The sequence below is a fragment of the Gopherus evgoodei genome, chromosome 1, assembly GCF_007399415.2.
Source record: "Gopherus evgoodei ecotype Sinaloan lineage chromosome 1, rGopEvg1_v1.p, whole genome shotgun sequence".
Taxonomy (NCBI): Eukaryota; Metazoa; Chordata; order Testudines; family Testudinidae; genus Gopherus; species Gopherus evgoodei.
In genome coordinates, this window is record NC_044322.1 from 5,680,219 (window position 1) to 5,695,807 (window position 15,589).

The window sequence follows — 15,589 nt, forward strand, 5'->3', positions numbered from 1 at the left end:
AGTGGGGGGCTCGGGGCAAGGATCACTGGGGGACTCAGGATGGGTGTCTCGAGGCGGGAGGCTCAGGGCAGGGGTCACTGGGGCACTCAGGGTGGGGGGCTCGAGGCGGGGGTGTCATAAACAGATAGCTAAGGGTTAATGTCTCTTTCACCTGAAGCACCTGACCAGAGGACCAATCAGGAAACCGGATTTTTTCAACTTTGGGTGGAGGGAATTTTGTGTCTGAGGTCTTTGTTTTCTGGCTGCCTGCTTTCTCTGAGCTTTGGAGAAGTAGTTCTGTTTTCTAATCTTTTGTTTCTAAGTGTAAGGACAAAGAGCTCAGATAGTAAGTTATATGGTTTCTTTTCTTTGGTATTTGCATGAATATAAGTGCTGGAGTGCTTTGATTTGTATCCCTTTTGAATAAGGCTGTTTATTCAATATTCTTTTAAGCAATCGACCCTGTGTTGTGTCACCTTAATACAGAGAGAACATTTGTATGTATTTTTTCTTTCTTTTTTATATAAAGCTTTCTTTTAAGACCTGTTGGAGTTTTTCTTTACTTCAGGGAAATTGAGTCTGTACTCACCAGGGAATTGGTGGGAGGAAGAAATCAGGGGAGATCTGTGTGTGTTGAATTGGCTAGCCTGATTTTGCATTCCCTCTGGGTGAAGAGGAAAGTGCTTTTTTGTTTCCAGGACTGGGAACGGAGAGGGGGAGTCACTCTGTTTGGATTCACAGAGCTTGTGTCTGTGTATCTCTCCAGGAGCACCTGGAGGGGGGAAGGGAAAAAAGGATTATTTCCCTTTGTTGTGAGACTCAAGGGATTTGGGTCTTGGGGTCCCCAGGGAAGGTTTTTCAGGGGGACCAGAGTGCCCCAAAACACTCTAATTTTTTGGGTGGTGGCAGCAAGTACCAGGTCCAAGCTGGTAGCTAAGCTTGGAGGTTTTCATGCTAACCCCCCTATTTTGGACGCTAAGGTCCAAATCTGGGACTAAAGTTATGACAGGGGGTCACTGGGGGGCTCGAGGCGGGAGGCTCAGGGCGGGGGTCACTGGGGCACTCAGGGTGGGGGGCTCGAGGCGGGAGGCTCAGGGCGGGCGCCACTAGGAGGGTCCAGAGGGGGTCAGTGGGGGGCTCGGGGCAGGGATCACTGGGGCACTCAGGGTGGGGGGCTCGAGGCGGGGGTCACTGGGGGGCTCGAAGCGGGAGGCTCAGGGCGGGGGTCACTGGGAGGGTCCGGAGGGGGTCACTGGGGGGCTCGGGGCAGGGATCACTGGGGCACTCAGGGTGGGGGGCTCGAGGCGGGAGGCTCAGGGCGGTGGTCACTGGGAGGGTCCGGAGGGGGTCAGTGGGGGGCTCGGGGCAGGGATCACTGGGGCACTCAGGGTGGGTGTCTCGAGGCGGGGGTCACTGGGGGGCTCGAGGCGGGGGGCTCGGGGCAGGGATCACTGGGGCACTCAGGGTGGGGGGCTCGAGGCGGGGGTCACTGGGGCACTCGGACCGGGACGCTCCGGATGGGGGTCACTGGGAGGGTCCGGAGGGATCAGTGGAAGTCTCGAGGCGGGAGGTTCGGGGGGGGAGGAACCCTGGAGCTCGCCTACGGGGGCGTGCCCAGCCCCGCGTCCGAGCAGACACCAGACCAGAAAGCTCCGCGCGGGCGGGCGCAGAAAACAGGCGGGCAGAGGATGGGTCAAGAGGAAGGGGGCGGAGCCAGCTACCGCCGAGCGGGGCGGGGACGGAGGCGGAGCGTGCCCGGCGTGGTCCCGCGAAGCTTGCAGCGGCTTGTGTCCCTGCGCGGCCGCCGTAGCACGCTCCGGGGGTTGCTATGGAGGCGGCGGGGCCCTGCTTTCCCTGGCGTTGATCCGCGCGGGAAGCGGCCTGGCGGGTGCTATGGAGGACGAGCTCTACCTGGAGAACATCGACGAGTTCGTCACCGACCAGAACCGCATCGTGAGAGCCTGGCTGCGGGAAGAGAGATTGCGGGGAGGCGCGCGGGGGCTGGGGCTGGGATTCCGGAAGTTGGGGTGGGAGGTGGAACTGGGAGGCGTTGAGGGGACGAGCACACCGGGAGGGGCGGTGGCTGAGGGCAGTTGGGGGATGAGGGCACTGGGATTGGTGCTTGGTGGTGATGGGCAGCATGGGGGGGTTGTGAGGGAGGGGGATGTGGGTTGGTGGTGGTGATGGGCAGGATGGGGGGTACAGGCGGTATTGGGGGAGGGGATATGGGTTGGTGGTGGTGATGGGCAGGATGGGGGGTACAGGGGCTATTGGGGGAGGGGATATGGGTTGATGGTGGTGATGGGCAGGATGGGGAGATGCAGGGGGTCAAGAAGGAGAGTTGAGGGGTGGGAGACACTGGAGGGTAGCGGGGGTATCCGGCAGTTGGCAGGGAGGAAGTTGCAATGCAGGTGGAAGGATTCCATGACTCCTAACTCACCCCCACTAGAAGCAGCAGCACTGGGCTCACAAAGCACCATTAGAATAAACTCATAGGAGCAAGGCCCTACCCCTTGCCACCTCCCATGTGTTAAACCAGCCTTGTGGCACATTCTGTCTCCTATCATATTTAGGAAGGAACAGCACAACTGCAACCTAATGGTATGGGAATGTAGGTGGGGCAGGACTCTGACCTTGCATCGCTTATGAACATGGGGAATATTTTACCTGCTGAATAGCATTTCTAGCAGTGCTGCATTTCCACCACATAATGCAGAACACATGGATAGAGCAGGGCATTCCTTAGAGCTACAAGCTTGGTGTCATCTTAAATAAAAATGTACTGCCACGTGTGCCGTCCTTAACTTTCAAAGGCACACAACTCAGTCAAATCAATATCAGTTTTATTGGAATAATTTAAAGAAGGCACTTTTTAGGGAGAGCTACTGTCCTGCAGTTTTCTAGTCAACTATTTTGACTGTAGAGAACCGCCATAACATTAATTTTGTTATAACGTATTTTTTCCAATTTTTCTTGTCCTCCCCAGTACATGAACTATTTTTGCTAAAATCATTGTTCCGAAAATCACTATAGGTCAGAGACAAGTGAGGAAAAACTTCAACCCAAAAGGTGAAAGTGACAAGTGACTGAAATCAGATTTAGAATGGAAACAGCTATACAACTTTAACTAGGTTTCCTTGTAGTACAAAAATACTTAAGCCCTGTTATGGTTGGCACTGTACAGAAACATAGAAGGACTTGTCTACGCACAGTTTTTGTACCAGTTTAACTATATTGTTTTAGAAATATATATACCCACATAATGTGGACACAGTTATACCATTATGAACGTGCTTATATAATTTACAACTTATTTCAGTAAACTTAAGCATCTAAACTGATATTTAAATTAAACCTGCATAAAAATAGATGTACAACAACCCCTAATGACAGGCCCTGCCCTTAGCGTGTTAGTCTGAATAGACAGGAGGGAGGGAAAACAGACACAAGGAGATAATTTACCTCAGGTCATATAACAGTACAGAGGTAGAGCCAGGAATAGAAGCCAAGAAATTGCCATGCTATGCTGCAGCACCTGTAACCTAACTGAAGTTTGCCACGTGCCCTGTGTGTGAGACCCAAAGAGAGCCATGGCAATCTTTAACATGGATTCCAAGGCCAGAAGGAACCACTGTGATCATCCAGTCTGACTTGTATAACACAGGCCCTAGAACCCCCCCCCCCCCCCAATAATTGCTGCTTGGACTAGATCTTACGTTTTGTTTTGTTTTTTAACTCCCAGTCTTGATTTAAAGTGCCAGTTATGGTGAATCCACCACACTCTTGACAGGTCCTTGATAGCAATGTTGTGTGAACAGCAGCCACTCTTCACAATTATATATTGGGGCTTGTTTTATTTTCTTCTCTGCTTTGGAAACCTCAACTCAGCAATGTCCATGTGTTGCTTTCTGAATGTTATTGGCTGTATCACTGCCATTCAGACTGTTTCAAAACAACATTCACAAATATGCACCATTTAGGTAGAGGTAGCTTGTTAAATATTTTTTAAGCACAAGTAGTATGCTCAGCATGGTATCACACACTGAGGCAAATTGCTTCCTCTCTCCATTTCTTAATCTTCTCAAAGGCTGGTGGGATTTAGTGAGTCACTGAATGGAGTTTTGTGTGCGTTGTGAACTCAGATTGAGAGCCACTGACCTGTGCAATTATTTTTTTCTGTTGCAGGTGACGTACAAATGGCTGAGCTTCACCCTTGGGGTTCATGTCAACCAGGCTAAGCAGTGAGTGTTTGTGTATACCACAAGCCTTTTATTCAGTGGCAATGCCTAATTAGTTGGTGGTTTTGATTAAAAAAAATTAAATCCAATCTTTTCCAGAAAGATGTAAAGTCTTATTTAGGATTGTATTTAGCATGCCTTATTCATACCTCACTTAAGCGAGTATTGCTTTAGAAAGCGATGCTTAATTAGGCTTCCTGGAGTTGCAGCTAGCAAGAGATGTTAAGAGAAACAAGAAGGGTTTCTTCAGGTATGTTAGCAACATGAAGAAAGTCAAGGAAAATGTGGGCCCCTTACTGAATGAGGGAGGCAACCTAGTGCCTGTGGAGAAAGAAGTGGTTCAGGAATATTTAGAAAAGCTGGATGAGCACAAGTCCATGGGGCCAGATGCACTGCATCCGAGGGTGCTAACGGAGTTGGCAGCTGTGATTGCAGAGCCATTGGCCATTATCTTTGAAAACTCATGGCGATTGGCAGAGGGCAATGATGACTGGAAAAAGGCTCATGTAGTGCCCATCGTTAAAAAAGGGAAGAAGGAGGATCTGGGGAACTACAGGTCAGTCGGCTTCTCCTCAGTCCCTGGAAAAATCATGGAGCAGGTCCACAAGGAATCAGTTCTGAAGCACTTGGAGGAGAGGAAAGTGATCAGGAACAGTCAGCATGGATTCACCAAGGGCTAATCAGGCCTGACTAACCTAATTATCTTCTATGACGAGATAACTGGCTCTGTGGATGAGGGGAAAGCAGTGGATGTGTTGTTCCTTGACTTTAGCAAAGCTTTTCATGTGGTCTCCCACAGTATTCTTGCCAGCAAGTTAAAGAAGTATGGGCTGGGTGAATGGACTATAAGGTGGATAGAAAGCTGGCTAGATCGTTGGGCTTAACAGGTAGTGATAATAGCTCCATGTCTAGTTGGAAGCCGGTATCAAGTGGAGTGTCCCAAGGGTTGGTACTGGGGCCAGTTTTGTTCAGTATCTTCATTAATGATCTGGAGGATGGCGTGGACTGCACCCTCAGCAAGTTTGCAGATGACACTAAACTGGGAGGAGCGGTAGATACGCTGGAGGGTACGGATAGGATACAGAGGGACCTACACAAATTGGAGGATTGGGCCAAAAGAAACCTGATGAGGTTCAACAAGGACAAGTGCAGAGTCCTGCACGTAGGATGGAAGAATCCCATGCACGCTGCTACAGACTAGGGACCAAATGGTTAGGCATCAGTTCTGTGGAAAAGGATCTAGGGGTTTCAGTGGACGAGAAGTTGGATAGGAGTCAGCAGTGTGCCCTTGTATCCAAGAAGGCTAACGGAATTTTGGACTGTATAAGTAGGAGCATTGCCAGCAGATCAAGGGATGTGATCATTCCCTTCTGTTTGACATTGGTGAGGCCTCATCTGGAGTACTGTGTCCAGTTTTGGGCCCCACGCTACAAGAAGAATGTGGAAAAATTGGAAAGAGTCCAGCAGAGGGCAACAAAAATGATCAGGGGGCTGGAACACATGACTTATGAGGAGAGGCTGAGGGAACTGGGATTGTTTAGTCTGCAGAAGGGAAGAATGGGGTGGGGGGGGATTTGCTAGCTGCTTTCAACTACCTGAAAGGGGGTTCCAAAGAGGATTAATCTCAGTGATTCCAGATGACAGAACAAGGAGTAATGGTCTCAAGTTTCAGTGGAGGAGGTTTAGGTTGGATATTAGGAACAACTTTTTCACTAGGAGGGTGGTGAAGCACTGGAATGGGTTACCTAGGGAGGTGGTGGAATCTCCTTCCTTAGAGGTTTTTAAAGTCAGGCTCGACAAAGCCCTCACTGGGATGATGTAGTTGGGGATTGGTCCTGCTTTGAGCAGGGGTTGGACTAGATGACCTGAGGTCCCTTCCAACCCTGATATTCTATGGTTCTATAGTTTCATATAATAGGTGTGAATATTATGTACAGAAATAGTTATCTTAGAATTGTATTTGTGTAGGAATGTATATAGGGCCTCTCTTGCTGAAAGGTCTAAAAGCATTTTACAAGCTATGGCCCAGTCCTGCAGTTGGATGCTTGCAGATGTAAGAGGCTTCCTCTGCATATCTGATCTCAGGATTGTGATCCCCTGTATTATGCAACATCAAGGTAGAAATATAAAAATACAGTCAGGAAATACAAAAAGCCACTCACAGCAACAATACCCATACTACAAATAAATATTTGCAGTCACTGTCCAGGGGGTTAAATGCACACTTCACAGTATACTTACACTTAACAGCCTAGATAATAACCAAAGCTAAATATTTGCAATATGGACAAGTTAACTTTACTCTCAGAACCTTTTGGCATTTCCAGACTTCAGTGTATATTTGCAATCTTAACGTCGTAGTAACATAGCTCTTTGTACTTCATTTGCTAGGACCGTGAAAAGATGAAAGTAATTTACATTCCTTGAAGTACATAATTGTCCATTGAAGTCATTGGTGTGGTACTTACAGGAGCCATATGATTCCTCTAGGAAGTTTTTTGGGAAGTGGTGTACATCAGCTTCCCAGGGCAGACTATACGGGGCCAGTGAGAGTCCTAGGTTCCTCTTTCCCACCATGGAGGGAGAGGGCCAAGGAATAGCCCAGAGACCCATTCCTAATATTGGATTAATAGGTTCTTGAGAATGGACAGCAGACCCCATTTGTGTATTTAGATGTTCTGAGTTCTGGGGGCTGGACTGTGTTCTAGGATGAATGAAAAAACTTCTCCTTGGGATGAGGCAGGAAGATTTAGGTGAAGAGGAGCTAGTTAGATAAAACAAAAATGGGAGATGTTTCAATTCTATCTTATGGATACCAAAGTGATGGAATCCATATAAGTATCCCAATAAATGCAATGAATTGCTGTATGTATGTATGTGTGTGTGTACACACACACAAATTTGTCTAAACCCAGTTTTGAGACGTGAGTGAGGGCAAAACAGGAACTGGTGGTTCAGTATGTGTATTATGGGAACAGAGCCTTTAATATCCTAATGATAGGCATGGTATAAATGTCTAGATAAAACTATGGAGTGTTGCAGTTGTGTCAGTCCCATGATATTAGAGAGATGAGTGGATGAGGTAATGTCTTATTGGACCAACTTCTGTTGGTGAGAGAGACAAGGTTTTGAGCTACACAGACCTCTTTAGAAGAAATAAACACATTTAGTGAGTTCAGAACACTTTACTTTTATTGATCCTATGAATGTCACATAAATCACCGGGAATTGCTACCTGATGGGGTGAAGGGTTCTTTTCCTTGCAGGTGTTTAACATTGGTTTCTTTTGTTGTACAGGATGCTGTATGATTATGTAGAAAGGAAGAGAAAGGAGAATTCAGGAGCTCAACTCCATGTCACCTATTTAGTGGCAGGAAATCTCATTCAGAATGGACACATTGTGAGTACTCAACTCCCTCAATTGTGTGTGCATTGCTCTCTGTGTCCTGCCTTGTTCTGTCATCTTTGGCACAAAAACTCTATTCCTGCTTTTACTATTATTTGTTTCTGGTAGTGTCCACAATGTGCTAGATCTTATATGACCATAAAAGAAGATGCATTCTCTGTCCAAAGAGCTTGCAATCTGACAGACAACACGACAGACTGGGGAAGAAGTTGTATTGACCATGTTTTGATAATGCTTAATCTAATAAGAAAACAGGGTTTTATTCTGTTGATATTACACTGTCTCCAGTTACCTCTCAAATTGGCCATTACTGGTTGGTTGGCTTTGATAGATGCTGTTATAGAATTGGCCCTTCAGGAAGGATTTGAATGCGGAGAAGGTAGCAGCCTTGTAGACCAGCTCAGGAAGGGCAAGTAAGGTGTGATGTGGAAGAAGGCATGCAGGCTGTTTTCAGAGAACTAGTGGGCAAATGCTGTGTCAGAGCTTGTATCTGGGCTTTTTCCCTCGCCCCTCCCTTGGTTCTTGTCACACAGACAGAAAGCAGAAAACCATAGTCCAAAGTGCAGGCCATGCTATGTTGATTGAAGTTAATCAAGCAAGCATATCCATAGCTCTTTCTGACGCAGAGCTTTCCCTGTCCCCCTACCTCTTTCTTAGCAGGCATAATTATACCTGTAGTGTACACCCTGGATCCCACCCCTTACAATTTATGGTCATGTTCCGTTTTGGAGGGTCATGAGTCTGGGGGCTTCGGTACCACCTCTTTTGTACCCAATGGGAGGGGTAAGGAGTGAGGTTGTGTTTCGGCAAGGGTCACCTTTTTCTCCTGCTTTTTAGTATTTCTTATGCCTCCCCTCCCATCCCCCTCTTGCCCCTCCTGACTGGTTGTTTGACCTTGCCTTGATATAGGAGTCGAGGCAGTCTTCAGGTGTGTGGTGGTATATTAATCTCCCACCATGCCCAGCAACGCTTTTCCTCTCTTCCTTTTCTCTTCTCATTGTGTTGTAAACCCCATCTGGTTAGGCAGAAGCAACACAGTGTCTTTGTTCACACACATTAGTAAGGATATCCAAGTATCGAAAATCAAACCCAAAATTCTATCCCAGGCTAAGAGGCAGGCCTGTATACCAGCAGCTGCCATCGTTGCCGGAGCAATGTGGAACAATACAAGAGTTAAAAGGGGAGGAAGGTAGGATTGTGAAGGCTCTTGAAAGTAAGGTGAGAAGTCATGAGCTATAGAGCAGTGAGCAGGGCTGGTTCCAGGCACCAGCTTACCAAGCAGGTGCTTGGGGTGGCAACTCCGGAGCGGTGCGGCACTTTAAGGTATTCGGCGGCAATTCGGCGGAGGGTCCCTCACTCTCTCTCGGAGCGAAGGACCTCCCGCTGAATTGCCGCAGATCGTGATCGCAGCTTTTTTTTGGCTGCTTGGGGCAGCAAACCCTCTGGGGCCAGCCCTGGCAGTGAGAGCCAGTGAAGATATCAGGGTAAGTTGATTTAAATAATCAATTTTAATCTTGTTTTGCATTTGTACTTTACCTATTTTCCTAAAGAAGGGTTAATTCTCATTGGTTGGTAACCATTAGAAGATGCTGATTTGCAACTAAATGTAGCCCTCATGCTAAACTTGATACTTTTGATTTTTGCTAACTAGGAGGTTGCACTCTGTCTGTACACCTTTATTTAAACAATTATATAGCTCAGCATACACTTACTTAGATTCATGTTTGAAAATGGTGAAGAATGCACATAATTTTTTAATCATGACATTTGTCATGCTGCATTTGGATGGAAATTGAAATTAAATTAAAATGCAAAAAAACAATTTTTAATTTTTTTTTAACTGGTTAAATAAAATTACCTTAAATGTTCTGGATACATAAGGGGAAAAAAAGTGAGCTTAACAAGATGTTTTGCATTTAAAACTAACTAATATTTATTTAAAAAAAGAAATTCCCTAACTACAGTAGTTAGGGAATGTCAGAGTTGTGTCTGGTCACCCTGGGCCAGATTTGTAAAGGTATGTAAGCACCTAACGGTGCAGATGGTGAATCCCACTAGGCACCTAAGTAGGTTAAGTGCCTAACTCTCATTGAAACTAATGGGGGTTCGGAGCCTAAATTGCTTAGTTGCTTTTGAAAATCCCACTTTAGATGCCTAATACATTTGAAAATCTGATACCATGTCCTTCCTGTTTTTAAAATTAGTAGATCTCATCATCACACCACGGTTTTATCCATAGATTGGAAGAGGAAAACAAGATTTACTGCTTTTTCAACTTCTAATCAGTTCCTCAACTTTGAATGAGCTAGTCCAAACGAAGAAAGTATTAATTCTGCACCTGCTAGCTAAACTGAAACCCAGAGTAATAAGGGCCAAAGCTTTTCTGTAAGCAAAAACTGAAAATACTTTCATTTGAAAAACAATATAAATACCAAGATTTGTTCAGTTGTAAAGACTAAATACTACTGATATTTACTAATGCTGTACATAACATTTTGACATTTATAAAGCTTAAGATAGGTTTTCCCGTTTCTATATGTAACTAATAAAACAGAATATGTTAATTCATAAATTTGGGGAGGGCTCATTGATGCAGCTTTTCTAAATTCATTTACATGATTTGAATAGATTACAGTAAATTTAGGCCTTAACATAGATTGTAGGCTGTCATAATGTCAAATATAGTTTTAAACAAGTTTAATTTTTAAAATCAAAATGTATTTAAATTAAATGTAGAACATCCATTTATAATTTAATTTTTTTAATCCATTCTGAGGGATATTAAAAGATGTAATTAGAATGACACGCAAGGAAGATAAAACTTAGGAGCAGCATTTTATAAGTACTGCGCAGGGGAAAATAATAAGTTTTGAGAGGAGCCGTAAGAACTGAAAGAAAAGTCCTGGGCTTGGAAGAACTAACAGGTTTTGGAATAAATGAGGCTTTATCGGACACAAGGTCATTTAATGTGGAGGAGACTAATGAGCTTGCGTCATGCATTTCAGATTAAACCTTGTTTCTTAATTTGAGAGAACTTGATGATCTTGCAGTACTGACTCCTCTCAGGAGGGGCTGCTGCAGGGCTGTAGATTTAACATTGCAAGAATTACTTGAGTGGACAGATCGAAATTGAACACCTCATAGATCTCTCTCTTCATAGTATCTCATTTTATTCACTACATGCTCACTTTACTGTTATCACACTGCTCTACTGCCTTTTCCAACCCTCAAGGGATGGCTCAGGCTGCTTCTTTTCCTATCCTTGGCTCTTAGACTATTCTCAGATTTCTCTTTCCTCCCACTTCGACTGCCTGTTTGTGGGTATTGAATAATCACACAATTGATTAATGTTGTCAGACCCATGAATTCTGATATTGTTTGCATGGATTGCAGTCTTCTTAACATGGTGATCCAGCTGTACATAATAATAATACTTAGCTCTTGCACAGAGTTTTTCATCAGTAGATCTCAAATCAGGAACGACATGCACATAGTGGAGCACATTTTCCTGGATCTGTCTTTCTGGCTGTTGGATGAATGCTCAGTTTCTCATTGTATAAAACCATGTCTGCTCATGTTAACCGTAATGTGTCAGTCATCTTAAATGCTTGCAACTAAGATGGGTCAATGCATCAGATTTGTTCCTGGCAGAGCCATATGTCAGCTACCTTAATTAGCTTGTGCACACCTACCGTGTGTGCACAAGCTGCACAATTGTTCTTGTTCTAATGCACTTGAGCAGCTGTTCCATTACTGCTTCATCTGCTGCTGCCAGAGATTGAGGATTGGATGTTTCTCCAATGTTGTAGTGATTTGGGGGATATTGCCCCAGGAAAGTAGGCCTACAGTGCCCCAAAAGACTATTAAGACAAAGCCATAATCAAGTTTTGTGCTGCTATAACGCTGCATCAAATATACATTGACCATTTCTTTTGTTTTCTTTAAATTTCAAGACCTTGGTTCCTCATTGTGATAAATTATCATTTCTTTACAGTGCCACAAAGTTGCAGTCGTGAGAGAGGATAAACTGGAAGGTAGGTGATTTGGGGAATTATGCTTTTGTAACTTTTTTTTTTCTCTGAAGGAACAATGTCAAAAAAGCTTAAAAACTTGCCATCTATTCACACTATCTCCAGGTATTTTAATCAAATTATTGGATTCGGGTGGATACTCTTTAATTAGCTTTTTCCTAGAACTTTCAGAATCTGAGCCTCCATCAGCATGACTTCTCAGACTTGTAGCTTAGTAACTGATTTTTATTGGCACTTCTTTTATAGAACAAGGGATCACTTCACCTATCTCTGAGGCAGCTTCCTCTAGGCTGGAAAGCAGCAGTACTGGAACTGTGCACAGCAACACTCTCGACATTTTAGGATGGGAAGGGAAGAATACTGAATCTGACTGTGAAACTACAAGGGAAGCTTAGGCAAAATCAGAACACTGGGGTCAACAGTCCTACTTTCTGGGAAGTGCAGCCCTGAGTGTCTTAATATCTCATTTGAAAGACATCTCTACAGCATAGTGTCCCATAATCCTATACAGGGATGTTTGATTAAGTACTGAATGGGAAGTGCTACTTACTAAACTGCTAACATTGCTTTCTGAAGCAGCTGGGGTCAGTCGCTGTTGGTTTTTCATCTAACTATGTGAACCTAACCCTGCTTGTGAGATCTGATGAATCTCAGCCTAAACACTTATGACTACAGGCCATTAAGAATTTCCATCTGATGACTTTGGCATCAGATAATATACCAATATTTTTGTTGTTCGGTTGAGACTGCAAATGCCTCAGTACTAACATTCCAGCTTCTCTAGTCAGGCTCTTGTCATTTCACTGTTGAAAACCAAAACTTAATCAATCTAACATAGGATTTTTCCATTCTTGTGCTGTGCTTCTTACCATAGTATATGAACACCCTCCAGTAGTACATTAGACAGTAACTAACATTGCCACTTGTTTTGTTCTCTCATCCTCTCTCCAGGGAGAGAGTTGTGTGTATGGTGGAGCAAGTTGTTTCGATAGGGTTATTTCTGTAGTTGTTGTCTTTTATGTGCATGTTGCTATGAGTTTATATTAGACTCATAGACTTCAAAGCCAGATGGGACCATCATGATCATGTAGTCTGACCTCCTGCACATTGCAGGCCACAGAACCTCACACATTCGCTTCTATAATAGACCTATATTAGAGGAAGCAGATCAAAAATATGCCTTGAACTTGGAATAGAAGGTGTTGAGGTTTCTGATGGTCCATAATTCTTGTGAGAATTCATTTCACAGCCCGGGACTGGCCTCCATGACAGCTCTGTTTCCCGCGCAGATAATCTTTACCCTTATAGTTCAGTTGTGCAAGAGGAGAGTTGTCAACCACAGCCTTCAGCCCAGTGCTTTAGGCAATCTCTTAGATATCCTGGATCCAGGCCACAGAGCAGCTGGAAGATTAGGATTGAGACTTTGGAATTTACTCAATATTCTGTGAGAAGCCACTGTAGAGTGGAGAACAGGTTTGATGTGCTTGCGGTAGCCTGAATTCTGAGTCAGTGGGTACGTTAAAAACGGGTGGTACTAAGATCCAAGAATGCTTTCTCAGAGTTAGAACCCTGGTATCGAACATACCGCTCTCCAGCTTTTCTGCCATCTTCGACTGAGGCTGGCTGTGCTAATGAAGGGCTTTCCTGTTGATTTTCAGCAATGAAGTCTAAGCTAGCCACGATTGCTAGTGTGCATGTCTACAGCATTCAGAAAGCCATGCTGAAGGACAGTGGGCCCCTCTACAATACCGATTATGATATTGTCAAGACAAACCTACAGAACTGCAGCAAGTGAGTTAAGAAGTGCTATCATATGAACGTTCTTCTTGGATCCCCTTTTCCTTTTAACATTGTTTGAATGTAGGGCTGATGAATCGCATTTATATAGCACTCTTCACTTGACTCCCACTCCTGTGCTCTGTCTGCTGGAGCATGCTGCCTCCTCTAAAAGGTGCCCTGGAAAATGATGTCCTTTTGTACAGAACAGATAGTCTGGGCAGAGGCAGTGGAAGCCTTCCCCACATCTAATTGGGAAAGGGATCACCTCTGAATTGAGGGGAATTCTGTCTCCATGGCTGGTTAATCCTTTTTCCTTTCTTAGATTGATAACGGGGGGCCAAGTAATGCCAGTTGTGGAGGTGATTTCTTTTGGGTCGGCATTTGTCCGCAAGGGACTGGATTAAAGCCACCAAAGTAACTTTAAATAGGCCCCCAAACAGCTATTAGATAATGACTCCATGTTTGAGTCTCTTGTGAAATTACTATCTCCATTGTATTTATGCACCTCTGTTTTACAACACCTGTTGTGTACTTTTTTCTTTGTACACTTGGGTAAATCAGTGAATTTAGTTTCCATAGTGGTAGCTGATAGCGCCATGAAATCCACTAGGGACTTTCCTATAGCCAATCTATTTTATGTGGAAGGCAGTCAGCTACCAATGTTATGGACTGCAGTACAAATCCCAAAATAGATACATAGCTGCCTCGCAAATGCCTACAAGAGAATGTTTACTATCCCAGCCAATGTCCTGTAGCTCGGGGCCATTGGGGGGGGGGGGGTCAGAGAGTTGTTTTTTCTGAGTAGATGATAGCAAGCACCATAATAAGTGATAGAATATTATGTTCCAATTAAAATGTACAAAGACTGGCCATAGTTGCCATACTTTGATATTAATGTATCCTAGGGCACCCTTTGCAGTGAAATCTGTATCTTGGCATAAATCCATGTTTCTGACTTAAAATTTGCTAAGGTTTAGGCCATACCAAACTTTAAAATAACTCTCTCTAAAACTTGTTTTTAAATTCATGCGGCATCTTGGTGCTGAATTTTCTAACTGAATTTAAAACACGCAGCCTATAGTTCAGTGGTGACTTGCACTGCAGGCAATGCTGGCTATTATGAGCTGAATGGGTTGGGTATGGCAGAGGAATAAGATATTCTTCTCCGTATTATCATTCTAGCTTGTGAATTTGTGACCTAATTAGAGTAAATTTAGACTGATTGTTGTATTTCCTCTTTCTGAAAATTGTATTAGTCAGCTACTGGGTTTTAACGCATATACAAAAAGCAGAAAATCTTACAGCTGGTTTTCAACATGAAAACAATCCTGTGGACTTTGGGCCTGATCCAAAGGCCTTTGAAGTCAGTGAGTAATGGGTTTTAATTTGGGGTAATCACACTGCTTCTCACTGAGGTGTAGTGCAGATGCAAAACCTTAACAGTGACCTCTGCAGTGTTAAGGCAGATTAACTTCCCAAATATATGGAATGTGTGACAGTCAGATATGATATAATTGATATAAATGAATGAGAGTTCACTGTTAAAGTTTTGCATTTTGGTGTGAAATTGATGAAGTTGGGGTATGTATTATTGGTGTCTGGAGATGGCAGTGAAAGTTTTAGGGGGTGTTGGAATGTGTTGTTGTTAGTTTTGGAGGCAAAGTGAAGGTGGAAAGGAATGCACACATCTTTTCCCTTCTTATTTTAATGCTTGTAAGGTTTTGGGTGGATTGGATAGGTCCTCTCGCAACCTTAAACTACATTAGTGACTATGTTGTTTGTTAGAACATATTAGTTTCTACTTAATGTGAAATTAATCATGAGCTTTGCTTATATAATGCTATGGTACAGTAGTGGAATGGAATGAGATTGTTTGTTTGTTTTATTTCTTAACTTATAATTGTGTATTTTTATTGATGTAATTGTATCAATCAGAAAGTGCAGTTCTTACCAGCTCCCATAGTGCTTGAGTGTTTCAAAGAAAAATCAGGATGGGAGTTGATCTAGTGGTTCACATAGTTGGAATAAGGATTCAGGACCTGTCAGTGAATTTCTTTGTAACCTTGAGCAAGTTTATTTAACTTCTGTGCCTCAGTGTCCCCAGTCAACCACATTTCAGATTGTATAAAGATGTGTTCCTTACCCAAATTGTGCAT

At 44.0% G+C, this 15,589-nt stretch overlaps 1 protein-coding gene across 2 annotated transcripts in view; it reads left to right on the forward strand.

The window, feature by feature from the left end:
- The first annotated feature begins 1,752 nt into the window (after positions 1 to 1,752).
- POLD3 (DNA polymerase delta 3, accessory subunit) overlaps positions 1,753 to 15,589 on the forward strand; it is a 44,028-nt gene continuing 30,191 nt past the window's right edge. For both annotated transcript variants that reach the window (XM_030556775.1, XM_030556785.1), the window contains exons 1-5: positions 1,753 to 1,932; positions 4,165 to 4,220; positions 7,515 to 7,617; positions 11,618 to 11,657; positions 13,313 to 13,445. In XM_030556775.1, the coding sequence (XP_030412635.1) occupies positions 1,873 to 1,932; positions 4,165 to 4,220; positions 7,515 to 7,617; positions 11,618 to 11,657; positions 13,313 to 13,445 (392 nt within the window). In that variant the 5' untranslated portion in view covers positions 1,753 to 1,872. The remainder of the gene's footprint in view (positions 1,933 to 4,164; positions 4,221 to 7,514; positions 7,618 to 11,617; positions 11,658 to 13,312; positions 13,446 to 15,589) is intronic.